This window comes from Amblyomma maculatum, chromosome 1 (assembly GCF_055883805.1).
Source record: "Amblyomma maculatum isolate TAMU_Amacu chromosome 1, ASM5588380v1, whole genome shotgun sequence".
NCBI classification, from domain to species: Eukaryota; Metazoa; Arthropoda; class Arachnida; order Ixodida; family Ixodidae; genus Amblyomma; species Amblyomma maculatum.
Window position 1 is genome coordinate 99,506,104 of NC_139344.1, and position 27,890 is coordinate 99,533,993.

Below are 27,890 nucleotides of genomic sequence, written 5' to 3' on the forward strand. Positions count from 1 at the left end.
AGGGGCATAGATGTGATTTCCCGTCACGTATGCTGGAACAAGATTCTGCTATTTATGAATCATACGCTGTGGTATGCTAGCATTCAAGGCCGCGTTGGGCACAACACTACATCAGACAAATGGAATTTAGTCTGATTTTATGTTAGCTAGGCTTTAAGTCAGATGACTGACACCGATGTTACGCCGATAAGTGACGAATTAAGACTTCCGACAGACATGTGTGGCAAACACCCTTTCGTGTACCGAGCAGATTTCATTATGGACATTGTTCCTTCAGTGAATCATTGGAAAGAAAATGTCATTTGTCAGGCCAACGAGCTAAGTGCAATTGCAGTGCAGTGCTGTTACTGAAACAGTGACGACGACGATAAAGGAGCCCGTCAATTCCATGCGGATAGAGATATCAAGCGACGTTTCCTACCTGCAGAGAAATGGATGAATGTCGGATACACCTTCTTGCAGCACTAATTCGCAAGAACCCACGGTATAAAAAAAGTGCAGTTTAATGTTTCTTATGTCCCCAAAACGTGCTCGCTGTTGATGTATTGGGCAAAAATTTGACGTAGTTCTTTCCAGTGAAATATAGCTAACACAGCCTGACGGTGAGCAGGACTGTATTGGGAGTATATGTGGACCCTTCCGGTGGCTAAGCCCTACTCACATCCGAACAACAGTTACATTCTAAGCATTGCTGTCAAACGAACAGCTAAACAAGTCACCAATCGCAAAAGTCCATGAACCTCTTCAGCTGCAACAGCACAAAGCTTTATTGTGACCTTGGCGTGCAGTGTCGAAATGAAAGGCGTTCTATACGCTGTCGAACTACCACCCCTGATACTAAGCTCTATCACTGTGCTGTGCACATTTCCTTTTGTTTCCATGGCCCAACAACGTTCTTCTGCCGAGAGTACAAGAGAAAAATTAATGTCAACAACGAACATAACAAACTGAACTGAAAAAAATCAAACGCACTGTGGATACAATAGAAGGATCACAACTAGATATATATAGGAAAGGTCGTGGAATGCAGACGTCCAAGAATAAAGCAGGTTACGCCAGACATGCGACCGTAAGTGTATTGAAGCCACCTGATGCCAAGTTTTATTTGAGCGGAGAGGCGTTTTCCAACATAAGTTTTCAGTATGCTCTGGTTACTCGCATGCTTTTTTGTTTGTTTTTTCAGCGTCTCCCGAAACACATATATTGTAATAAGGCGCAGCATTTACCGGTGACCGCGGTCTCATTACTTCGTTCCCTTCGTCGAACGCTTTTGTAGACAAGCGCTACGAAGAATCAAGTCAGTATTCTGGAAAACAAGTCGTTGCTGCCGCACCCTATTCACTCGCGTACACGTCGCTAGATCCTTTAATCTTGCCTAGAGATAGTACTGCACAAAAAAAAAAAAAAGAGTTCCTCTTCCATGTGTTATAGCCTAATGTTACATTTGCGATAACCATGCCGTAAAGAAGTCAGCGTGCGTATCAACACCTAGCTGCACGATATAAAAAATATACGCATGGCGTATAGGGTGGAACCTGCTCTGGACAGGGTAAGGGCCCTTTTCACTGAAAGTCATGGTTTGATATAACGTTTGATATAACGTTGGATATAACGGGCGGTATACTTCAGCTTGCTCTTTTTTAATGCGTAAACATTAAGTGGCTATGTTTGAGGAGTTTGTCACCAGAACTTTATGAGCAGCATTGCGTCGAATTGAGGGAAGATAGGAAAAAGCGAATGGTTGTAGTCGATAGAGGAGGAAATAATTATCACCAGGAAAACAAATTTGGTGAATGTGGCGCCATTAGTTAATTCCTTAGAGTCAACGAAGTCAATTAAACGTCGAAATAGCCAAACAAGGTAATGCCGACGTCCAAAGTGATCACGTGGTACATCACTTCCGGCCACGTGACCTACGAGGACGTCGGAATAGTCACATAGTTATGTCGACGTTGGATGTGGCGTCAGTGTGTGACGTCATAAAACCGGAAATGCACGTGCTTGAACATGAAAAAGCCGAATAAACGAGTGAAAGTGATGTAAAGGTGTTAATGATTCAAATGAAGTATAATTAAAACATATATAACGAAAAAAGGCGTCCGAAAATACGCAACGAGTATACGACGTACAAAAGACTCGGTTGCCATAGTAACTGTTGCCGTGTCATGAAGCAGCCTAGCAACGCGGGACGGGCTTACGTATTCCTCCAATGCGGGTGGCCGCAGTTATTTCAAACGTGCTTTTTCTTGGACAGACCGGGCCATTATACCGCTGCTATCTCTGTTATAATAGAGCAGTGAAACCCGCAAGAGGTCGCGTATCTCCTAGTACTTCATTGTTCCGTGGCTTGAGAGGCGTCGGCGACGTCTGACTGCAGCGTCATGAGTGAGTTGTTGTCATTTGTGCATACCGTTGTTGGTCCATCATACGTAACGTGTGATGGACTTCCTTGCAATCACTGACAGTAAGTGAAGTTACTTATTTATCTGAATCACGGTGACGTCATAATTTTTAGTTTCTTCGTTGTTTTACTTGGTGTCGTGTTCCAGTTGCTACACCTTGCATATTTCTACTACCAGTTAGAAAACAACGGCTTTAGGTAAGCCTCGTGATTGTCTTCCGTTAAAGGTAAACTGATGACGAATAGGTTTGCCTCTGTCAATAGGCTACTGCGTCGTAATCAGAAAGATGCCACTCTCGCTGAAAACGAAGTTTGAATAAGCTAGAGGACACCAACAAACTAAAACAATGTCTGCGATGCCATCAGTTGCGCGAGAAAACCTCGCGGTCAACACCATTTTTTTTTTAACGCGGATCCCTGAGGCTAGCCACACTGCCATTCACTTCAAAAGATTGCAGCACGTCCGTTTCAGCAATGACGTCAAGAGTACGAATCAACCGGTATGAATATTTTAAGTGCAATTTCCTCGGCAATAATTACCTTTTTTTTTCTACCGAACAGACGTCAGCCTAGCCAAAAAAAGCCAGAGAATCTATTTTTACTGGAAATAATAAGTCAACTTGCCTCAGTGTGTCCCTTTAATGTTTCGTGCCGTTATGTTGTTTGAAGCACCCCATATCATGCTATTAAGATAGGAAAAAGAAATCAATTCCTACTTTTCGAATTGGCCTGACGTAACCTCGAGAAAACCTCGCTACAGTGGCTCAGTGGTTATGGCGCTCGACTTCTGAAGCTGAGGACGCAAGATCGACCCTGGCCGCGGTCGCCGCTTTTCTATGGAGGCAAAAAGCAGAGCTATCGTGTGCTGTGCGATGTCAGTGCACGGCAACGAACCTCAGGTGATTGAAATATCCGGAGCTCTTCAATATGACATCCATCATAGCCTCAGTCGCTTTGAAAAGTTAGACCTAATAAACCAAACCAAATGTAACATCAGGAATGAGTAAAAAAAAAAAAAAAAAAAAAAAAAAAAAAAAAAAAAAAAAAAGATGCCGCAAGTACAGAAATAGAGGAGGAGGGCTTTCGGACGCTTAGACTATTCAAATGTGCCTTAATTTGCACTAAGTTTATCGTACTAGTCAAACGAAGTTAAAATATTATAACAGTATGTAAGCACTTTCAGAAATGTGAACCACTCCAAAGAGGTGCTTAGAGCGCCATAATAAATCTGGACTTCTAAGGTTTATTCCAAGCGCTATGCTTTTTTTTTTTTTTTGCAGCTACAGAGGGGAGCACGTGAGGCTGCGGTGGGGTCAGACTGGCTACTGATGACAGCGGTTTCGCCGGCTTCGATGCACAATGTCAGTGTCCACTGCGCAAGGGGCGCCAAGAACGAAGTTTTCAATGCTTGCGCTCTTGTTGTTGTCATTTCGGACTTCAAGGGCTGCTTTATTTTTATTGTTCACAGTCCATACACCTTCTTTCCTAATAAAACATATCGTTACTAAATACATTGCTGCGAGTTTTTTTTTTTTTTTTTTTTTTTTTTTTCGGCATATAGCATAAATTGAAACTCTGCTCGAAGGCTTCAGTGGTTAAAAAGGAAAATTCGCAATCTAAAACAATTGATTAAGAAAGTTGAAAATAAACGTGCTGTTACGTTTCCCGGCGATGGCCAAGAATGCAGCTGCAATTCGATGCGTGAATCGGGCTCCACTTTTCTTGCATGCTGTTAACTCTGCTGTTCATGTTCATACTGGTCTTCCATTGTACCCGTCACGTACTGTCTAATATAACATTTGCCGTTTCTTCGATATTCTCTGCTCATAGGAGCGGACATATTACAGGCTTGCAAGTTCTATGGCTTCGGCTTAGGCTGACCTAACTTGTTCGTTTGGTGCCAGGGGTCGTTTGTTGCTCTGTCACCAGCGCGACTACACTGGTGTTTAGTGCGGGCAATTCCTCGAGGGCAATTCTAGCTAGTTTAAGCTCATTTAACTGGGTGCGAGTGGCTGCTTCGCCGTCTCCTACCCGCTGATAATGTCCAGCATGGACGTCGCTTCACTTGCCTCAGGCGTACTTGTTTCAGGCCGATGTTGTGTGAATGTATTTACAAATGCTTACAATGACGCGAAGAGACATAGGGAGTAGATAGAGTGCAAGATATTCGTTGCAACAGAAAAAATAAATAAATAAGCGAGTCCACGTTTTCGCAAAAAAAGGACGCGCGGAACTCTTTTAAGCATTGAATTTCATTTCATTTTTCTGACATTAAGGCAGAGGAAAGCATCCAAGCCAAAGACTAGGGAAATCACCGCCGCCGAAATCAGCTGTGGTCTGCCTATTGGTAGGCTTCTCAATTTTTATTTATTTTAAATATTTGGCCGACTTTTTTCTGGTGTTTCTTTCAGAACAAAATTCTCGATTTTGTTTTTGGCGAATATTATATTCAACGAATGTATCACTAAATTTTTTTCTGTGGTTTAAAGTCGCAGTCCAGTGGGGCCAAACTCACTTCAAGTCTACATGGGTCTTTTCTTAAAACGGAAAGTATGAACCAATGATTAATGGTGAAATGGCAGTACTTGGAGCTGTGCTCCTAAAAGGATTTTCTATCGTTAACTAAATTTAGCGATAGGTAAATGACACGCACGTCAGAGAAGGCTACAGTAAGCTAAACGAACGAAACATACGGAAACCTACGGGAATGGCTCTTGTTTGTTTTTTTTCTTTACAATATGGCGCTGACAGGAAATCAATAGTGTAATAAATTTCTAATGGAAAATAATAAATTCGAAAATAGAAGAAAAAGCTACCATTTGCATCGGGAGTGATTCGAAATCATCATCATCAGCAGCAGCAGCAGCCTGATTATACCCACTGCAGGGCGAAGGCCTCTCCCATATTTCTCCACTTAACCCGGTTCTGTGCTAGCTGCATCCACTTGACCCCTGCGAACTTCTTAATCTCATCCGCCCACCTAACATTCTGCCGCCCCCTGCTACGCTTTCCTTCCCTTGGAATCCAGTTTGTTACCCTCAGCGACCATCGGTTATCCTCTCTTCGCACTACATGTCCTGCCCATGTCCATTTCTTCTTCTTAATTTCCACTAGAATGTCGGTAACTTGAGTTATTTCTCTGACCCACTCTGCACGCTTTCTATCTCTTAATGTTACCCCTACCATTTTTCGTTCCATAGCCCCCTGGGTTGTCCTCAACTTAAGTAGAACTCTCTTGGTTAGCCTCCACGTTTCAGCCCCATAGGTGAATACAGGCAAGATGCAACTGTTGTATACTTTCCTCTTGAGCGATACCGGTAAGCTGCTAGTCATAATCTGCGAGTGCTTGCCAAATGCGCTCCATCCCAATCTTATTCTTCTTGTTATTTCCTTTTCATGGTCCGGATCTGCGGTTACTATCTGTCCTAAGTAGACATATTCGCCTACTACTTCCAGCATTTCGCTACCTAATGTAAACTGCTGTTCCTTCCCGAGGCTGTTGAACATTACCTTAGTCTTCTGCATATTGATTTTCAAGCCTACCTTTCTACTTTTCCTGTCTAGGTCATCAATCATTATTTGCAGTCCATCCCCCGAGTTGCTTAGCAAGGCAATGTCATCAGCAAATCGCAGTTTACTGAGGTATTCTCCATCTACCCTTATCCCTAACTGCTCCCATTCCAAGTCTCTGAATACTTCCTCTAAACAAGCTGTGAATAGTACTGGGGAGATTGTGTCTCCTTGCCTAACACCTTTCTTTATGGGAATTTTGTTACTTTCTTTATGCAGAACTATGGTTGCTGTGCAGCCACTATATATATCTTCCAGCACTTTCACGTACGGCTCGTCTACCCCCTGATTTCGCAATGCCTGCATCACAACCGAGGTTTCAACTGAGTCAAATGCTTTTTCGTAATCAATGAATGCTATGTATAAGGGCTGGTTATATTCCGAACATTTTTCTATCACCTGATTGATGGTATGGATATGATCGATAGTAGAGTACCGTTTCCGAAACCCTGCTTGATCCTTTGCTTGATTGCAGTCTAAGGTTGTCCTGATTCTATTAGCGATTACCTTAGTAAATACCTTATACGTAACAGACAGTAAGCTGATTGGTCTGTAATTTTTAAGGTACTTAGGGTCCCCTTTCTTGTGAATGAGGATAATGTTTGCATTCTTCCATGGTTCCGGTACCGTCGATGACACCAGGCACTGCGTATACAGGGTCGCCAGTTTTTCTAGCACGATATCCACCCCGTCCTTCAGCAAATCTGTAGTTATCTGATCCTCTCCAGCTGATTTCCCCCTTTTCATAGTTTCTAGTGCTTTCTTGACCTCGTCCTTCGTCACTGGTGGAACGTCTGGCTGTTTTTCCCTACCCCCAATCTCATTACGGTCCTGACTACTTTGGCTACTGTAGAGATCTGTATAGCACTCCTCGGCTACTTTGACTATCTTTTCCATATTAGTGATGACGTTTCCCGCCTTGTCCCTTATCGCATACATCTGGTTTTTGCCTATGCCCAATTTCTTCTCCACCGCTTTAAGGCTTCCCCCGTTCTTTACAGCATGCTCAATTTTCTCCATGTTATACATCCTTATATCGGCCACCTTGCGCTTATTGATTAGCTTTGATATCTCGGCCAATTCGATCTGGTCTGTTGGATTGCAAGCTTTCATACTATGGTGTTTCTTAATCAAATCTTTCGTCTCCTTAGACAGCTTGCTGGTATCCTCTCTAACTATCCTACCACCTACTTCTACCGCGCACTCAGTAATGATATCTCTGAAATTATTGTTCCTTGCCTCTAGGGTAATGTCGCCATCCTTAGTTAGAGCTGAAAACCTATTCTGTAGCGAGATCCTGAACTCTTCTGCCCTCCCCCTCACCGCTAATTCGTTGATGGGTTTCTTTCTTACTAATCTGTTGCGTTCCTTTTTCAGATTTAGGTTAATTCGGGACGTCACCATCCTGTGGTCACTGCATCGCACTTTCCCGATTACCTCTACATCTTGCATAATGGCGGGGGTTGAACACATTATGAAGTCGATTTCATTTTTAGTCTCTCTGTTAGGACTTTTCCATGTCCATTTCCGGTTCTTCCATTTGCTGAAGAAGGTATTCATGATTCGTAAGTTTTTGCGCTCTGCGAACTCAACTAGTAACTCCCCACTGCTATTCCTAGAACCAATGCCATAGTCACCTACTGCCTTGTCTCCTGCCTGTTTTTTCCCTACCTTGGCATTGAAGTCGCCCATTAGTACAGTATACTGCGTCTTTACTTTTCGCATTGCCGATTCTCTATCTTCATAGAAGCTTTCAACTGCCTGGTCATCATAACTACATGTAGGTGCATAGGCCTGTACAACCTTCAGTTTATACCGCTTATTAAGCCTAATTACGATGCCTGCAACCCTCTCATTAATACTATTGAATTCATCTATATTACCCGCTATATACTTATTGACAAGGAAACCTACTCCTAGTTGTCGCCTCTCTGGTAAACCTCGATAACACAGTACATGCCCATCCTTCAGTACAGTATATGCCCCATTCGGCCTCCTAACCTCACTAAGCCCTATGACATCCCATTTCATGCCCTCTAGTTCCTCTAACAGCACTGCTAAACTAGCTTCACTAGCTAGGGTTCTAGCGTTAAACGTAGCCAGGGTCAGTTTCCAATGGCGGCCTGTCCAGCGGAGCCAGGCTTTCTTAGCACCCCCTGCTGCGTCACAGGTCTGACCGCCGCCGTGGTCAGTTGTTCCGCAGCCGCTGGTGACTGAGGGCCGGGGTTTTATGGAGCTTATTCGAAATCACGACCTCCTAATTTTTGTGCCCGGTGCTCTACCAGCTGAGCTACAGCGGCCGTCGCTTGATCTTGTAATTTCTTAGGTATGTGTGTACAGGTGCGGACATAAATAAACGCAGCATACTTTTTCCTTCAAGTTAAAATCACGACTCCTGCACTGGGTGTAAGAAAACAATACTTGTTCAAGTTAACCGCCACTGACGTCTACTACGTGCCGGTCCGCATGTACCTCGACTGCCAGTTTCAGTTATGCAACGCGTGAAAATGTTTAGAAAAAAATATCCTGTTCCATCTACTTTTATCCGCACCGGTGCATTGCACGGAACCGAACTTTGAGTGTATTCGCCGGCGATGCCATCTTTCATAATGCAGAACAGTGACATATAGCCAGAAATATTTTTCGTAGATGTTGGAAGGTTACACGCCGCCGGTCGAAAAAAATGTGTGGGGGAAAAGGCCAAAAGGAGGCTGGAAGGAAGGGACCTGCAACGTTCAGAAAATTTCGAGGGGTGTTCTGACATCAAAACGACCCCCCCTGGTCTACCGCGAGTGCCAGGTAAAACATCATCGAGCAGGAAGGGCGCGAGATGTGCGAGATCATTCTTATGGTCCAAGGCTGCCAGAACCGAGGCTCTCGTTAAGTTAAATGAGATATCCTGCAGACAGAAACGCAAGTGGAAGTCTGCTTCTAAGAGTTAGGTTGTCATGTTACTCTGGGGCAGTTTCGCCGAGCTGAGCGAGAGGGTAGAACATCACATGGTCTACATGCCGATGGCAGCAATTTGCATCAGCCGGTTAGTTGTCGCGGTAGTCACATGATGTTTTTTCGTGCCGCCCATGCACGACCTCGTGCCAGTGTCTTACATCCAGTTGATAAACCTCCTTAACGTACTAACTGCTCTGAGGAGATGACGATAGTGAACTAGTAGTGTTTAGCTAGCAGACGGCGAGGAGATGTCGCTCCCCAGTCTCCACAGCGCGAATAATCGAGAACGTGAGTTACATTGATGCCGGCGCCACCAAGCTTCACCAGCGGGCTGCGACACCTGCTGTCTGTGTCTTTGCGGCGGCTGGCGATCTCGCTATGCTGACGATAGCTGGTGCGCCGTTCGACTTGACTACATGCTTTTACAGCGAAAAGCTGTACGGCTCTCATGATTTTGTATTACCAGTTATATATATACACCCGAGAAACAGTTTGGTGCATGTGGAGTCACCTGTCGCTTGCCTGTACTCACCTATGGGCAAAAACATGCAGGCTAACGAAAAAGGTTCTACTTAAGTTCAGGACGACAAAGAGGGCTTCGGAACGGAAAATGGTAGGCGTAACGTTAAGAGAGAGATGGAAGCGTGCCGAAAGGGTCAGGGAACGAACTCGAGTTGATGACATTCTAGTAGAAATCGTGAAGAAGACATGGAATGAGCAGATCATGTAATGCGAAGGAAAAATAGCCGATGGTACTTAACGATGACAGAATGGATTCCAAGGGAAGGCAAGCGTAGCAGGGCGCAGCAGAAAATTAGGCGGGCGGATGAGGATAGAAAGTCTGAGGGGTCAAATGAATGCAACTGGCACACGAGCGAATTAATTGGAAGGATATGGGAGAGGCCGTTGCCCCTCAGTTGGTGCATATATTATGACAAGTCTGGAGATCGCAATGGTGAGTTGTACGCGGGCAGCAAGAATGGCGCTCAACATCTCGCCTGGGAAACATGCGGTCGCCATGGTGATAGCACGCAAACTACGAAACATCCCCGAGGAGCAGCTAGCGCATTTGTTCTATAGAAGGTGGAGAAAAGATCGCTATTCATGGCAGTGGAATCACGAGTGAAAAGCCGCGCGGGCCCGTATTTGGCAATGAAGTTGCACAACTGCTGAAGCGATCTGTAGTCGTCGCGAAAGAACACCCGTTGCCGACTTCTTCACCGGGTTAGCTCTCGGTCCGCCGGTGTTATCCCTCGGTTCGCCGTGAATGCTTTAGAGGCTAGTGAAAGTTTGGCGTTGCAGTGACGAAGGTGTTTAAGCATTGAGCCAATGAAATGTGTCGGTAACGCGATCGAATCGACGACCAAAAATATAAAAAAAGGCTGAAAAAAATTAGAGGGACTCTTAGATGTATCTTAAGAGGAGAATGACGAAAGCGGCGCCCTTCCTCTCCTATCATTTGTCTCTCGTCGTTTGCCTCTTATCGGCGTTCGTTTCAGTGCTACATATAATTATAATTGGCTTACAGGAAAGGAAAAGCGCAGTATCCGTCACACTTCCTCCGACAAGCGTGCGTTTGGACGGTACACCATCGCTCCTGTTGCGATGGCGTTCCTTGGCGCGCGTTCAAGTGTGGGATTGCATGCAGATGGCAGGAACGCTAGACAAGATGATACTTCTGGTTCGTCACCTCGAATTTGGCGGCTGGTGACGTCATTTCTCAGGTGCGCCGCTAGCGCGGGCAGCTTTTGTCGACGACAGTATGAGCCATTAAAGGCTTTCGCCTTAATATTCACAGGGAGATACCCAGTCAGGTCTGCGAAACACCACAACTGGGCTACCACTCCAGGGCCCGCTTGCACAAAACAATCTTAAGACTGTCTTAGCTAAGTCCAGACTTAACTGGAGTCTAAAGAATAGGCCACTAGCATGTCGGCTTAAGACTGGAGTAAAGACTGGGCTTCAGTCCTGACTTGAATAAGTCGCTTGTTTGATTACGACTCTAGTGCTGTCTTGGTTAAGACACAAGGACGCCAGGTGTCTAAGTAGAGAAATTAGGGAAATACAGGCATGCGCTGGCACTGTCCCTGCTTTAAGATGTACACATTCCATCAATTTTGCGTTGTGTAAAATCCGTGCCATTGCTTTTTGCGGCATAAGGTTGTGTTACGAGGAAAAATGCCCCAAGTGGTTGCTGAAGCCGTTCTGGGAAGCCACTCTAGTGAAAATGAACCCGAAGCGTTCGACGTTAGGAACACGAGCCGTCTTAAATAAGCTTGGTCTTTCTAAAGACACCATTTAAGTCTGGACTTAGCTCGGACTTTATCGTGCAAGCCGGCCCAGATCTCTTGGCCGCTAACGCCAATCAACTTTCAGTGATTAATGTAATAAGCCAGTATTCGCTCTACTAATTTTGCTTGTGCCCGTTCGCCACGTGCGCGCGTTAAGCGTTTTTTTCGCGTTTTGCTCGCGGTTGCGGGTTCGCGTGCCCAGGCAGCGCTTTCAGTTTTCTTATCGCATAAAAACGCCCCCTTTATGAGCGCATTGGGCACATTCGAATTCAAGTCCCGGACTACTTGCTGACTCGAGTGCAGTATTCCATTTTTCTCTAGTAGCCCAAAAGCTCCGCCCACCAGTCAGAAAGCTGCCGGCAAGGCGTTCGCTTTTCGCGGGCTGTTTGGGTCTGCCAGGAATTTTTCTGCCCGGCAAGCAAAAGAAGAGCGGTCCCGGGAAAGTGAAGCGCCGTGCTAGCGGTCATGTGGAGTTGAACTCCGCGCGTATTCAGACTATTTTTCATGTTCCTGCAAATATACAGTGCGTTAAACTTTGACATGAGCTCCGTATATAGCTTGTCTGTAAGCAACAGTAAACTTTTCAATATTACATTTTCGCTTCTTTTTCTTCAAATTCACAACATACAGACGGGTTCAGAAAACCACGGGCGCCGAATGTTTGTTAGTGCTGTCCACAAATTCTTGCTTGCATTTTGTAGCGATTTCGCCAGTGCGCAAGCCTGACAGCTCCTGAGCTAGAGCAGCTAACGCTTGTTGTCAATGTTTTTGCAAACGCATCCGTCCGCCTTTCTATATGCCGCCCAAGCGCGGAGAGCTGGGCTATTTCCACCTTTTGCGAACTTCGGTGCGGGCAGCAGCGGAAAGCAACCCTCGCCGAGCCGAGTTCTGTCAGACGCTTCGCATTCAGATATGTCGCCCTCCGTTCGCGAAAGGCGCCTGCTGTCTATATTACACGGATGTCAGGAGATAATTATGACAATTGCGTCAGGATGACCGATGGCTTGCATTGTCTGCTGGCAAATAACGATGAACAGGTACGATAACAAAAGGGGAGCCCGGCTCTCGTGGAGAGTCCGAAAGGAGCCGCTGGAAATCAAGTCACAAAATGATGGCGCTGTTTCCTTTCGGAGCGGAAACCAGGATTTGGAAGCAAGTAGTCCGGAATGCCCACTGGCGCTGGCGTCATTCCAAGGCAGGCTGTCAACCATTCGTGTTAAGCCTGCGGGCGGCTGTACTTTCGCGCCGCATCTCGCTTGCACTGAAGAAAAAGCGTTTCACAACTCCACTTATAAACTTATAATCTTGGCTGTCCCACATCTTGTTCATGTCACACAAAGCGAGCAAACGAAGGTATAAATGTCCTCGCAGTGATAGGAATAAAGGCTGCACCTCATTATTACACACAGAATGTATGCGCCTCCACTTGTGAGGAATCACAGTATAGGCCTCAGTTCTTTTCACATATTTCGTACAGCTTGTAGCACTTAAAAACTTCAAGACTCCTCAGGAGTGCGTGTTCACGGCTCCTGCCTATTCTTTTAGCAGTGCGCCTGGCATTCTTAGACGATGTCAGCGCCAGGCACTTTCAAATCGTAACATACGTCGTTTTTCCCCTGCTATAATGAAATTTCTACAATCCCTGTACCCTGACCCTGACCTGAAGCTACGGCTTCCACCCGACCTACCACAATTTCTCTGTCGTCTGTGGCTTGGTGTTGCGTTCACGAACCACTACTCCTTTGTTATCGGCATGGCTGACAACCCTGATTTCGACATCTGCGGCAGTGAAAAAACTACTTCACTTATTCATTGCGAATGTCCAAAATACAGTGCCGAAAGACGAAGTATACGCCCTGCACTAGAGAATCTTTACCCAAGCCCTCCTGACGAAGATAATGACTCTCGAACAGCAATAACACGAAGAGTTGAGCTGGTTGGTCTAGCATTTCATAAGGCTACGAGAACATGAAAACTCCCTGGGCAAAGCCCCGTCATCGAACCTAGCACTACACTACAAAGAGTGTAGCCACAAGCCCCCTTTGTACCCTCCTTGTACCTCTATATTCAAAGAAACAACAGTGTTGTACAAGCACAGATAAAAATTAACAAGAGAATTAAAAGAGGCGTACCTCATTCATAAGAATTCTGACACGTGCGTAAGCACCCCGTCGGTTATCATTCATCCCCGAAAAATCTCGTATCTTGACGAAACTAGTTGATGTGGATTGTTATATTTATCTGCGAACATGCGCACTTGGTTGCCTGAACATTTTTTACATATAAGTGTTGCTTCAATAAATCAAGCAGTTGATAGTCAGCGCTGTTCCCGTCTACTCGCTTGTCCTTGGTCAGTTGATCTGCGTGTTTAAGAAATTCTCGGACAGTGTCTGCGGCGATCATGTGCGGTGAAGGCAGGCACACCTCATTTTCCCGAAAGTGTCGGGGCTGCACAAAAGGCTGCGGCTTTCTACTGCCCCCCCCCCCCCCCCCACCCCTATCTTTCTTCGTTTCGTCCTCCAGCTGTTCCTTCATCTTTGTTCCCCTCCCGCAGGGTAGCAAACCGGTTTCTTTTGCCGGTAAACCTACCTGCACTTTATTTTTCTTTCTCCTCCTTCTCCGCCTAGTGCACTTTTCCCATGAAGACGCGCACAGCGCAAAGGTGCCGATGCTCGCGGAAACAGTTTGAAAATTACAATTTTAGAAACGAATAAATGAAAGAGTAATGTCCAGCACAATGTGCATTGTAGGAAAGTTAACACCTTGGTACCCGCGCACACGCACGTATAGAAAACAGGCATGGCGGCTACTTAAAAGTATGTACTGCTCCACAAATGCACACCTGTACACGCAGCAGAGTGTGTCCCGTTGTTGGGGCACACTACAGCGCTACGTTCAAACACCAAGCAGTGCCGCATAAAGCGTGCAGAGCGCAAAAAAAAAGAACGCAAAAATCCGAGGTGGAGCGGATGTATCTGTTAGCTCGGAGGTACAACACGAATGGGAAGAATACTACAAGCAACATCGACACATTGCTAATAGCGAAGACACAAAATGAAGCTAACGCGTTCAACCTTCGCCGAGCTCCTTCCGCAACTGCGTGTCTCGAAACGAGGCGTGCACGCGGCTTGACTGCAGCGTAGCTCGTTGCGCGGAACTTATTTGAAGTTAGGTGGTTCACTCGCCCCAGCAGGCACTGTTCACTATTTCCTGAGTTTCATATTGCCGTTAGGGGTGGGTGTTGTTTGGTACCAGGCTAACGTTTGTCGTCGCTTTACTGAAAACAAAAAATAGACGCAGAAATGTTGCAGCACGTTTTATATGCCGCCGCTGTGCAGGGCGGTACACACAGGAGCGAGAGCAGAAATGGGCCTCGTTTGCTCTCTAGGTCCCGAGACAGACGGGGCAGCAGGTACCGGGGCAGGAGAAGGGCACCTTGCCGGTGGAGCAGGCGAGGCACTGGACCGCAGCGCAGTTTGGCCAGTTGGAGTCCTTCGCATTAACGCATGCTGCACCCAGAGAGAGAAGAGAGACGCGCACTCGCTCACCAATTACACCGTACACAAGCGAGGCACAATCGACAAAATCGAGCACACACAATGAACGAAGGGCCGCATTTTACTGTCGCGGGGGTACCGAACAGCACTCGAGCATACAGTGTGAGCTGATTTCGCCTTTGGCGGTTCCGAGCGGTACCAAATATTAAGGTGAAAGGCTCATGCTACTCATGATGGAAAATAGCGCGAAAAAGTACACGAAGGACGGACAAAATGTGTCCCGCTTCTGCGGCGGCTCTGATTGGCCGAGGCGGGAAGACGACATAAGCTAGGTCTCGACCAATCACAGAGCACCACCACAGTATGTGCGAATGCGTGCCTTATATGGCCATATTTCAATCAATAATGAGTTAGTAATTGATTAATTATAACTAATTAAGCCATTCATTAATTGACCAATAATGACTAATCAATCGAGTAATTATTCAAGTAACTGCTTAATAGCTAACCAATTAATTTATTGATTATTACTGACTAATTAATTATTAACTACTAATTAGTGCCAGTTGCGTAGCAAAAGGCGGCACTCAGGCTTTCGCCTTTCACTATTAGTCGCTAAAGTCCCTCGTAATTGTTTTCCGATGATTTGGAGAATGGTTTGCAGAAAACAAAGCATAGCGTGGAAGTTTCTAATTTACTCAGTGGATGTTGGTTGCCCTACGCAATTTTTTTTATGGCTCGGTACACTATTAGGTTAAACTTTTATATCACTGATGATTCGATTCACTCGTTATATTCGCGCTATGAACGCACTCCGGATTATCCGAAACGAGAAAAACTTTGCTCTGTCCAAATAACGAATTTCTTATAGTTTCCGTCTTTGTTGGGCCGTTTCCAGTGCACGTACTTTGCAGTGCCAGGTTGCTGACTGTGCTTCTGGTCAATATTTGACTTTGCCAAAGCGATAATGCTCTTGGCGATGCTGTAGCTCACGGCTGTTGTTTCGCTGATAGAACGAGGGCACAGCACAGTTCCTACTCGTCGGTTAAGGTTCACCCTCTCCTATTTTCTAAACAGCAAGCACATTCTAAATCACTTCGTTTCGCCTTTACTTGTCGCATGGCCCACAAGGATGTGCAGTTATAGTTATCTACAGCGAACAATGCGTCGCGCAGCCCCATGCGAGTTCAAAAAAAACAGGAAGAGGCAGATAACACTGCCCGGAAGCGCACCACAACACGGCTGATAGAAAGGACCAGAGTATTTAACTGCGCGAATTTAGCAACGCTACAAACTGTACCGAGCACCTGTTGTTCCCGGAAACCACCCCGGTGTTGACTCAGTTGCTGGCAAGTGTCTTCCTGTTTTTCATTTCGTGCTGACTAACGAAAAGCAAAAAAATACCGTTATTCTTGTTTATCTACCTTGCTCAGCAATAAGACATACTGCGGTCGTTTTGTGTTTTTTTTTTCTTCTTGTTTTACCAGCTATAAACGTACAAGTCCGAACCCCCCACCGGATTCGGTAGTATTTTTGGCTCTTTGAAAATATTTTTTGGAAATTTTATTTCACTTTCGGCGCCTTCAGAGCTCAATGGATTCATCGCGGTGACTCAGTAGGACAAACAGTGCTCGGGTACTGAGCAAACAGTGGCGGGTTCAATTTCGCTCACGCGCACTTCAATTTGATGGAAGCGAAATGCGCAAAACTCACATGCTTTTTCTGCAAAACGCGCGAAACATTTTTTTTTTCTTTTTTGCGTGGGCGATGTTTAATCAGGGTCGCACTTTTCTGGACATCGTGGGGTGGTCCAGGGGTGTTGCACGAGATAAAATAAAATCCCCTTGGTTATACCCAGAATCCTCTATTTACCCTTAAAGTTTAAATACATAACGGTAGCTTTATTTCAACGTTTCGATCGGAACGGTGAACTAAATCCACCGTTATGTTCCTGTATGTTTTTAAATTCCTGGTGATTCATTTCTACATTAAATAATCAGCTGCCGTCACCTGTTTGCTATATCTGCTGTTTGCTGGTTGTTATATCAGTCGAAGAAGCAGAGAAACAATGAGGCGCGTTTTAGATAATAAATAGCAAAATAATAGAAGCCTCTCGAAATATGACCAGGGAGCAGTAAAAAGTGAAAAAGAAAATTTCCCGCATGAAACATCACTGTACGCGCTCGTACAGCAAGGTTGCTCAGTGGGTGAAGACAGCTGTCCACCTAAACTCTCTTGGTATTTCTTAATTATTGTATCAAGTGGAAGCGAACAATGTGCGTTTATATTATTACCAAAGAACTCCTTTTCTTTGCTGCGATACTTTTCAGGCAGGCACTCAATGTATTTAGCCTTTTCGCAAACCATTACTCTGGCTTTTCCTTGCAATCAAGAAGCTTGAACAATTTTAATGTTTCGTTGAACTGGTTAATATGTAGCTTGGTAATCGGGTTGGCATTACACTATGCGTCTCCCTCCATTCCACACCATCGTTCCTCCCGCACAGGCACCGGTTCATTTGAGACTCAAATACGAAGTCTATACGGCGTACCTCGTTACGTCATGCACGCACCACGTAGTACAAACGCGACGTTTCCCCGCGCTATAGTATGAGCCACATGTGACGTCGTACGCTTTGCTGTCTTTGAAGTGTGCGAGCGCAGAACTGATCGGGAAGCATGTTGGGAAGAGGCGCCCCGAGTGCTCCCATGCGACTCCTCGCATGTTTTCTAGCCTCCCGTCTGCGTGCAGCCTCAGAGAGGCATTTTGACTTTTGAGGTGGTATGTAGCGATTTTAAGCCTGGTCGGCCAGGACAGTCTTTTTACCCTCAAATTCTCTAGAAATGTGAAACGCTCGCTGCTGTGTCACCAAATTTGCAGCAACACAGACGCAAGAAGAGGTCGCAATAAAGATACGTAATGCTGCAGTTTGGCTTGATGACCGCGTTCGTTCTACACTAGTTTTGAATTCGCGGGAGAAATGAATTGCACCCGACTGGGCTAAGTTGACTGAATGCGAGTCATGCGAGAACCACATCATGTTTCATTTCAATTTCGGTTCGAGGCTAGGGTTACAAGTTCAGGCTTCAGGCAAACTTTTGCGAAATCGGTTACTGGAGACTTAAGGGATAACGCACTATGGAATTTCTGGACCGCTTAAAGCACCTTGAGAGAGCGATGCGATAGGGGTGTGTTTGGATCCATTGCGCACGGATAGAAGCTGATGAAGACGACGGCATGCAAGGCACAGCGCGAGGCGTAATTCCGTTCTCTCAGCGGTAGCATCTCGCAACTTCTTACTCCTCACTGGTTGTTTCTCAGCAGGTTAAACGGCGATTGTTGCTCTGAACGCAACCTAAAGTAACATACACTCACTGAAGGCAGGAAATGGTTATGGAGAACGTAATTGCATATCGTAACCGTTGCCATACCGTCATCCTGACTTTGTTCACGACTGGTTTTGTGGCTATTAATAATCAAAAACTTCACATAGTGCAACCTAAAGGGGAATACACCCCAGGAAAGACGTTATTTAATTATTTGAATTTTGTGAATTTACCAAAAAATAAAACAATGACCTCAGATGATTCGAACGGGCGTTTCGAGTGATGAGAAAAATAGCATTTATCCATTGCGCCACCGAAGCCACGGCAGTGGCGGTCTTTAAATGTGGTGTTATTCGTATTGACAATACTTTCGCTATTTGTCCCCGGGTGACGCTGCTCAAGGGACCCTACCATATGTGAAGTATGTGGTAAATCCACAGAAACAATTAACCATATTATACTCGAATATGATGGTATCCATCCGCAAGTCGATGCAGGCGCAGTCACTCTTCCTGAGGCCCTGGGGTTTAGATATACCAGTGGCCGGGTTAATGAACCTGCGGTGGAAGCTAGCAAAAAACGATTGGAAGATTGGTGACTTAAAAGCAGAAAAGTAACATAATGTTAGTAATGCAGAAACAGAAATTAAATAAATAGAATGATGGCATAGTTAATTGATCTAAAACAATAGTTAAGATATAGGCGAAAAAATGAGCATGATAGCAACTGCTACCACCCCGTTTCAAAGGGGACGCTCCTATATTTTATCCATCCATCCATACCGTTGAGAGAACGCAATCACGCCAGCGAGAGAGAGTGACAGTAAAACCATACGTGTGATCGACTGCGGTGGCGGTTTCTCTTTCCGCGATAAATTCGTGGGCTCGAATCGGTACCAACGGATGTCTTAGAAGGTGGAAGGTCCAGACTTCCCACGTACTTCCTGGTTTTCTAGCTTACACCGTATACTATAGTGCTTTCGGATTAAAAACGATTCATGCAGGCCAGGCTTTACGGCTTCGTACTGAACGTATCGCGAGACATGTGTCCACCCGTGCATCCTGAAAAGGTGCGAATGCGCCACACGTTCATTTCATGAGTCGCAAACGAAACTGTGGTTGCAGAGCGCACGTGTACCGAGGCTTCGAGACAAGGGTTCCTATTAGGTTTAAACTAATCATGATCAGCATAGTATTACTTTCCCACGTAATACTTTATTATTAAATCAGATAAATCTGGAATTGTAATAATGGCAATTTATTATATTTCTTTGTCAAGTTAGGGCTTTTTTCCTTTTCTTTCTATATGCTTGCCATCACCGCCTCTCTGCCGTGCATCACCATAGTTTCCGCGTAGTTGCATTTTTTTTTTTCGGCAAACAGCGACATAGAAACATAATTGTTTGGGACGAAGTGCCCTAAAATGTCAACAAAAATAGCATCGATCTGGTACCAGGACGCGCTTCAAAACTGGAAGCATTCGCGTGATTCCGCTGTGTCTGTACCACAGATATTTTGTCTTCTTATGACAGCAGAAGCAAATAGCTCGACGACTACTTTGTGAGCTCCAATTACATTTCAGATCCTAAATCAGGCAAATATCAGCCTGGAGCTTTAGCTGGAAGCCCAGTGTAAGCGTACGTTATCCACTTAATTAAGCCGCTCTTGGCAGTTCCGTGTCTTCACGCCTGCGTACCCGCTGCTTTATTTCTATTCGCTAGGGTGTCAGCAATCTATGTTAAGGTTTCAGCAATAACGAAAATTCAGGCACGCGAGGTGGATCCTCCAGAACTTCAACGAGTGCGAAGGTCATTCAGCAGCATCGTGCGTGGTTTTAGCACTTATCTCTCATAGATCATAATGGCCAACCAGATTGCACTCAGCCCTCTCCTCAAAACGTTCCGCAAAACATAGCAGCCATAAACCACAAAAATCTGAAAAACAAAAACATTAGAAGCTGTGCTATGATCAAAGAAAGACCGAGATGAAAACGAGGTAGGTAGGTTTGTGGGGTTTAACGTCCCACAGGGACTGAGGCTATGAGAGACGCCGGAATGAAGGACTCCCGAAATTTCGACCACCTGGGGTTCTTTAACGTGCACTGACATCGCATAACACAGACGCCACTCCGTTTCGTCTCCATCGAAACGCAGCCGCCGAAGCCGGGATTCGATCCCGCTTCCTTGGGCACAGTAGTCGAGCACCATAACCACTGCGCCACCCCAGCGGGGCCGAGATGAAAACGAGTTTTGTTATCTATTTCTCAATATGTGCGTAGGAATGGCACGCCTTCAAAATGGACTTCAGTTCAGTTCAGTCGTTCAGCCGTGTCCGACTCTTCGTGACCCTATCGACCACGTCACGCCAAGCTTTCAGGTCTCTCCCTATCTTCCTAACATCACATAGCTTCCTCTGTAGCGCCTCGAGGATGCCATCTAACCATCGCGTCCCTGCCTACCCCTTCTCCGGCGACCCTCAACCTTTCCCAAAATCAAACCTTTCTCCAGCGACTCCTCTCTTCTCATCAGATGACCAAAGTAGCTGAGCTTTAACTTTAGAATTTGACCCTCCAATGAGCAGTCAGGGTTTATGGTCGACAATATCGACTGATTTGATCTTTTGGCAGTCCAAGGATCTCTCAAGAGTCTCCGCCAGCACCACAATTCAAACGCGTCCATTCTTCGACGGTCAGCCTTCTTCACAGTCCAACTCTCGCATCCATACATCACATCTGGAAAGACCATAGTTATACGGTAGTCAGCCTTCTTCACAGTCCAACTCTCGCATCCATACATCACATCTGGAAAGACCATAGTTATACCATAGTTAGACGAGTTATACGGATCTTGGTTGGCAGACTAATGTATCTGCTCTTTACTAGGCGGTCAAGGCTAACCATTGCTCTCTTTCCCAGAAGCAGGCGTCTCCTAATTTCATGGCTGCAGTCTCCTTCCGAGGTAATCTTGGAGCCCAAGAAGAGAAAATCTGTCACAGCTTCCACTTCTTGTCCCTTGATGCTCCAGGACTTGATAGGGCAAGACGCCATGATCTTTGTCTTTGTAATGTTCAGTCTAAGCTCAAACTTCTCACTCTTCTTCTACGCGCATCAGAAGTCTCTTGAGTTCCACTTCACTTTCTGCCATTAAAGTGGTATCATCCGCATATCTAAGGTTGTTGATAAGTTTCCCAGCAATCTTCACTCCAGCTGAAGACTCGTCCAGGCCGGCCTTCCTCATGATGCACTCAGCATATAGGTTAAATAGGCAGGGCGACAGTATGCAGCCTTGTCTCACTCCTTTCTCAATCGGAAACCAATCAGTAAGACCATGCCCAGTTCTGACTGTGGCCTCTTGCCCTTCCTACTGGTTCCTGAGGAGATAGATGAGGTGAATTGGAACTCCCATCTCCTTTTGAGAGCTTGCCACAATCTGCTGTGATATACGCAGTCAAACGCTTTGGCATAATCAATAAAGCAAAAGTAGATGGGTTTCTGGAACTCTTGCTTTTTCCATGATCCAGCGAAGGTTGGCAATTTGGTCTCTAGTTCCTCTGCCCTTGCGAAACCCAGCTTGCACGTCCGGAAGCTCCCGATCCACATACTGCTGCAGCCTACCTTGGAGGATTTTCAACATCACCTTGCTAGCATGCGAAATAAGCGCGATCGTGCGGTAGTTGGAACAATCTTTGGCACTGCCTTTCTTTGGAATGGGGATGTAAACTGACCTCCTCCAATCCTGTGGCCACTGCAGGGTTGTCTAAATCTTCTGACATAATGTATGCAGAATGTTAACAGCGTCATGGTTGAGGTTGCGAAGCAACTCAGCTGGAATGCCATCAATTCCGCTAGCTTTGTTCTTAGCAAGGCTAGCTAAGGCCCATTCAACTTCACTCTTCAGGATTCCCGGCTCGAGATCAGTAATCACAACCATCTTATGTTGGGTTTGCACATCCGGGTGCTTCTTGTACAGTTCTTCTGTGTTATACTGCCACCTCTTCTTTATCTGTGAGGCTTCAGTAAGGTCCTTGCCTCGTTTGTCCTTTATCACGCCCAGATTAGCACGGAAGCTTCCTTTGATATATTTGTTTATCTTATACAGAGCTCTTGTGTTCCTCAATTGGCTGTTGTCCTCAACTGCTTGGCACTGTATGTTCAGGAAGGCATTCTTATCTCTCCTTGCTATTTTCTGAAAATCCGCATTGAGAACCATGTATCTTGCTCTTTCCCCCGTAACTTTTGCCATCCTCCTTTCCTCAGCTATTTGCAAAGCCTCTTCAGATAACCAGTTTGCTTTCTTGCATTTCTTTTGCTTTGGAACTACCTTAGTAGCAACTTCATGTATTATATCACGAACATCAGTCCACATCTCTTCAGGCTGTCTGTCTTCTAGATCTAATTCTTGAAATCGATTCCTCACTTCCACAGCATATATTCTGGTGGAATTTGATCCAGATCATACCTGAAAGGCCCTTCTAGTTTTCTGCGTTTTCCTAAATCGAAGCTTAATTTTGGCAACAAGAAGCTGATGATCGATACCACTTCACTACAAAATATATTTTCTCCTTAGTAACTCGTCATTTTGTTAGTACAGTTGGGAGAATGATTACGTAAGACTCCCAATAACCGCGTGGGCGGTTATTGCTTCCGAACAGCGCTAAAAAAAAAAGAAGAAATATGCGGGTACAGTGCTCAAAGTCTGGCTCCAACGGATCGGGGTCTGTAGTGATCTGAGCACATGGTGGAAAGGGAAATAAAGAGGGAAAGAGAAAGCGGCTAGTTGCAAATCGTTTTTTACAAAGAAATTATTATTTTTCTCCATCTCTGGTTTTCGAAAACGTGTTACTGGTTCGTATTAATACTCACTGCGAAACTGTCCAAACGAAAGAGAAGAAATCTTCCGATTACGCTACTGACAAGAAAAAAAAATGGTTGCCTGCTTTGTATTAATCCACTCTTTATACTTTCAAGCTCGGAGGGTCTCGGACCCCCCCACCCCCCCCTAGCTGACTTTAAGCCCTGTGCAGGTAGGAACGTCAAATGTTTGCAAACGAGACAATCTTCCATTTGTTCTATATCATAAATTATTTTATTGCAGTGTTTCAGTTTGATATTCAAGCCTTTGTTTACGTTATTTTTTTAGGCTTTTTCATCAAGTTATCAGAGTGAAGTTTCTTTTCATGACATTCTTAATGATAAAGAAAAATTTTGCATATATTTTAAAACACTACATTTCATTATATTTTACAGCCTAATCGTGCAAGTATTTCATGCAATAAAAGTTTGTCTCCAAGACTCTTTAAAGTCGCCTGTTTTAATTCGTGGTCCTGACAGGCGTATCAAAGAAGGCATATTACACATACTTAACCCTTATTTTCAAAAGCAAGAAAAAAGCCGTATGCCACATTATGGCACCTTTTGTACATTCTGAATTTTATCATTTACCGTTATTCTTAGTGACATATGCATGCTCTTTCAACATTTTTAAATTTTGTTTTTCATCAAAACTTCGAATGAAATATTTTTTTCGTGTTATATATAAAGTTTAAGTAGATATTATTCGTGCGTATGTAAGAGCATTTAAATAGCTACATATTGAATTATGTCATGCCAGCGTTGGTGGAGGCCTGCACATATAAATTTAAAAAATCGCAAGATCCTTCGAAATAACCAGCCTTTTTTTTTTTTTTTTTTTACGGTCCCGAAAGAGTTAAAGCGCATCCTCCTAGGGCGGCAGGATGAAGGCAAAAAAATAACTCTCAGTTGCCTAGAGCATCCCTATTCCATCAGTGGGCCTGTTTCTGTTCGAGTGTTACCGCAATAGCAGCCGAAACAACCGGCATCTCTCACCTTGAGGGAGGCAGTTGTTGCAACAGTCACACTCCGGTACATAGGAGCCGTACGTGCATCTCACTTTAGGACAGTCGTCCAACACGCAGGCTTGGGCCTGCTGTGCGCACTCTTCGCTGATAAACCCTCCTGCAAAAGAAAAAAAAAAAAAAGGCAAGAATCACCAGAAGACCAAAATTTCAAGACACGTGCAAAGTAACCCTTCCCGCACCTCCTCCCAAGGGAAAGGAATATTTTATGGCAATAACACCCCTGGAAATGCGCATATAATCAGCGATAGTCGGCCCGCCTTGTGCTTTCGCAGCTGCTGCACTTCTTTCGAACGCTGGCGCCATGCATGATTGAGAAATGTGTAGGCCCGCACTTGGCCATCATATCGTGCAACCCGTTTACGGACACCGTCCCGAGAGCGCCGCATATGTTTGCGACTCTGGCCGTTAACTTACGTAGAGCGTTCCAAGCACGGCGCTCTGTATCGGCAGTGCTCATGACCCTCCTACAAAGCGACGTTGACGTTGCGTTACCATAAATGTGACTGCGCAGGCGTGTAGGACGCTGCTCTATGTGCTAATTTAGAATGTCAACAGTCACATTTCAAGGCGTTTGGCGCATAATTGTTGCCACCTTTCGGCCCCCTTGAATTTTTTTTTTTTTTTCCTTGCGTGAAATGAGAAGACAAGTGGGAGGGTGGTTCCATCATCAAACACAGAGTCGCCTTGAATTTTAAAAAAAGTCGCTTGTGAGCATCACCATGTGATGTAACCGAACGGATGACAGGCACTCCCAAATACTTAAAACCCTCGAGCTCTCAATCCACTGGACATGCCCGAAATCCACGCTGCTTTGGAATTTAAAGACACCCAAAGTGTGGTTAATTTCGGGAAGCAGAAGTCAGTAAGATGAATAGTATGACATGGCAAGTGCGTTTAACGTCTTAATGCTACCCTTGAAGTGTGACTGACGTCGTATATAATGTAGGGCTCCGGATTAGGTCATACCACCAGAGGTTGTCTAACGTGCTGTCACACACGTCACACACAGGTGCACAGTACGCTGGAGTGTTCATCCGTCTGTTCACTTTCTGTGCTGTTATACCACAGGAGACATGCTAAACGCTGCGTTCTGTGCCCTTCAACGTTAGCACAACACCTAAGAAATAAAGTTACTCTAAATATACTGATTTTAGGAGCTCGTTATGCTTTGTGTACAGTACTTAGTTGGACGTCTTCTGAAAGTGAGTAAAGACGTATACGCTTGTTAAAAATATGGTTTGTTCTAGAATAGCTTTTTTCTTTTCTTTTATTGGGAGTGCGTGCCGGTGCGTCGTCTTGGCGGCGCATATGGCAGTTATAGTCGTGCACTACTGCGAACAGCCGCTGGCTTCCTTCCTTTTTTTTTTTTTTTTGGTGCTTGAGCATTCGCGCGCTCTGGTTGCTGAAGATCATTGATTAAAGGAACAGATGCAGGTAGGCAAGATTCGGATAATATACCTGATAAAAACCAGGCAGTAATCTATTCTCCAAAAAAAAAAAAAACACTTAGTGATACCTCTCTCTCTACCACAATTTTAGTTTAGCTGGGTCACGAAAGTATACTTCCATGAGTGGTCAGGCCGCTAAAAGCCATCTCAGTACTGGCCCGAAAAGGAGAGAACAAGTTACTAACATAATACCCAACCTGCGCTGCTCAAATGCTAGCAGGTTCTCTCCTTCAATCCGGAATGCCTATCAGACTAGATGACTGCGCAGCAGCTGTCAGCGCAGTGATTAAATTCATCTCCCCACCCTGCAAGCACACGCATGCGCACGCACGCACACACACACACAAACTTGGCTTCATGACAACATTCATGCGCCAGTGTATGCTACTGCAGAAATATTGAACAGGACCTTCTTTCAGAGAGAAAGCTCGCGATCCTCACGAATTCCCCTATGTTTTATCCCTGCAACACAAGCAACAAGAATGGAATAAAAGCGAAATCTTCCCTGATGAGAAGGTTTTCTTCTGTAGCACTTGGTTTGAATTTACATGTGTGCCTCAATTCGTGTGTCTGGAAACACGCAACGTGCAGTCCTTTCCTATAGACCGAGCTCCCTAGTCGAAATATGAAAAAGTTGGCGCATCAATGAATCACTTTTGAGAGTATGTTATCGTTCGTGCAACCACTATGGAAATTCGTTGAAAACTAATCTGTGTTTGTGTGTGTTACGACTAAGGCGAAATTAGGATAGTAAAATCTAATCGAGTTTTACGTACCAAAGTGAGGGCGCCCTACGGATTTCTAGTCCCCGCCGTTCATTTACATGCATCAAATTCTTAGTGCACAAGCGTCTCCGCACTTCAGCTCTTCTGATATTCGGCCACCGAGTCCGAGTAGAATCCGTGAGCTGGAGCTGAGAAGAGAATATCCCCTCCTTTTCTGCGGCGGCTGTGCCAAACGTTTAAACGATTTCACCGCCTGTACAACTTCTCTAGCGCAACAACTTTTTCATCGGCAAATATTGAATGAATTCTCGTGTTCATTCTCGTGTGTTTTGTCTTTGTGTTTCTTCTCTTCTGTTCTGCGTCGCAATCATGCATAGTCTTATATCACGTCATCTCACGTCATGTATACGGTTTGACATCCCGAAGCGACACACGGGCTATGAGAGGCGCCGTAGTAGGCAGCTTCAGGTAATATTTGGTCCGCCTGCGGTTAATCAACGTGCACTGATATCGCAGTATGCATGGTCGATTTTGCTCCTATAGCCTCCATCAAAATGTGATCACCGCTGTCGCGGGGTTGGATCCCGAGAACTCAAGGTGACCAACCGAACACCAGAGCGATTAATCCACCGTGAATAGTAGATGAACGTGTTATGTATAGTAGCCGTACCTGAAATGCAGTTCTGGCAACACCTGCAGCTGGAACAGGTTGAGTTTCCCGCCACGTCCCAGCAAGTCGTCCTGCTTCGGGCGTAGATGCAGTGCGGATCCTGGGCGCAGATTGCGTCGGAGCAGCGCGGCAGCGACGACGCCGGTGAGCAGCCTAAGGCCGCCAGCCCGAGCACCACTACGAGCCACAGCATCGCTTCGCGGCCACTTTTCTTTCAGCCCGACGAACGATTTCGCGAAGACTGGTTGCCTGGGGACTGCCGCGTGTACTCTACTTCAGCGTGTACAGCAGACTGTCATGACATATATACGCAGTCAGCGACCCAAAGATTGACGCTTTGGCGAGTGTTTTATGGAGATAGTCGGAGCGGTAGTGCCGTTTTTTAACCCGCGCTGCTCGGCACGTGCGACCTCCGTCGCTTGCGACGCGCGGCTTCCGTCTGTGTTTTCCTGTGTTGCCCTTGGGTTCTGACACTCCCACAAGCACGCTTGCCGCGCTGTATTTTCTTTCTTATCCGTTGACGGTACCTACTGGAAAAAAAATAATAATAAACGCAACGTGTCTAGGGAAAGCCACGTAAGACAGAAACCCAGATAGGCCTGCCTGCGCTATCGTATACTGCTAACATTGCGATGGTAGGAAAACGGGCGCCTTTATCTCGAGAAGCCTCTACGGGGATGGTCGTTCCGCTAAACTTTCGCAAAAAAAGTTGGAGGGGGGGTATTTGTGCCTGGAGCGGGTAACTATGGCTACTGACTGCCTTCCAGTGTCATCTTAGCCCACCATTTTTACGAGTTTTATTTCAGAAGTTTATTATACTACGCTTAATGCAGCAAAGTATGATTTTCACTATGCTTTTTTATTTGTCGGTTTGTGAGTGACCCTAGCATCTCAGTTGCGCATTTTGTATTGCTGGAAAACGGGGGACAAAGTAAAAGTGCTCTTTGAGCAAATTTATGCCAAATTATTTCTTTCCTGAGTAAACAGCCCTCTCGTGCTCTGCAAAGGACAACGCCATCCCATTGGCTTCACCGTATGCAGCACCCCCATGTGTCGGATTGCATATCAGTTTGCTACTGGTCTGACATTTCGTTCCTGAGTGAAAGGTCGTAGACTTTCTTCAGTTAACTACGTGGA

General features: G+C 45.4%; 1 protein-coding gene and 1 long non-coding RNA gene across 2 annotated transcripts in view; one reads left to right on the plus strand and one right to left on the minus strand.

Moving 5' to 3' along the window:
- Nucleotides 1-27,890, plus strand: part of LOC146203291 (uncharacterized) — a 431,396-nt gene that overhangs the window by 344,794 nt on the left and 58,712 nt on the right. The gene's annotated exons all lie outside the window — the stretch shown is intronic.
- Nucleotides 14,514-27,175, minus strand: LOC146203294 (uncharacterized). Its single transcript, XM_084588654.1, has 3 exons — nt 26,754-27,175; nt 23,879-24,007; nt 14,514-14,720 (listed from the first exon to the last, which is right to left on the minus strand). Exons 1-3 carry the CDS (start codon nt 26,944-26,946, stop codon nt 14,596-14,598), a joined length of 447 nt encoding a protein of 148 aa, XP_084444780.1. The 5' UTR covers nt 26,947-27,175; the 3' UTR covers nt 14,514-14,595.

Bases quoted from the DNA above. Each gene is read 5' to 3' on its own strand.
- LOC146203294 (XM_084588654.1), bottom strand. From the start codon at position 26,946: ATGCTGTGGCTCGTAGTGGTGCTCGGGCTGGCGGCCTTAGGCTGCTCA. The intron at 24,008-26,753 runs GTACGGCTACTA...TTTCTTTTGCAG, and splicing joins TTGCCAGAACTGCATTTCAG to GAGGGTTTATCAGCGAAGAG. The intron at 14,721-23,878 runs GTGAGAGATGCC...CTCTGGGTGCAG, and splicing joins CAACAACTGCCTCCCTCAAG to CATGCGTTAATGCGAAGGAC.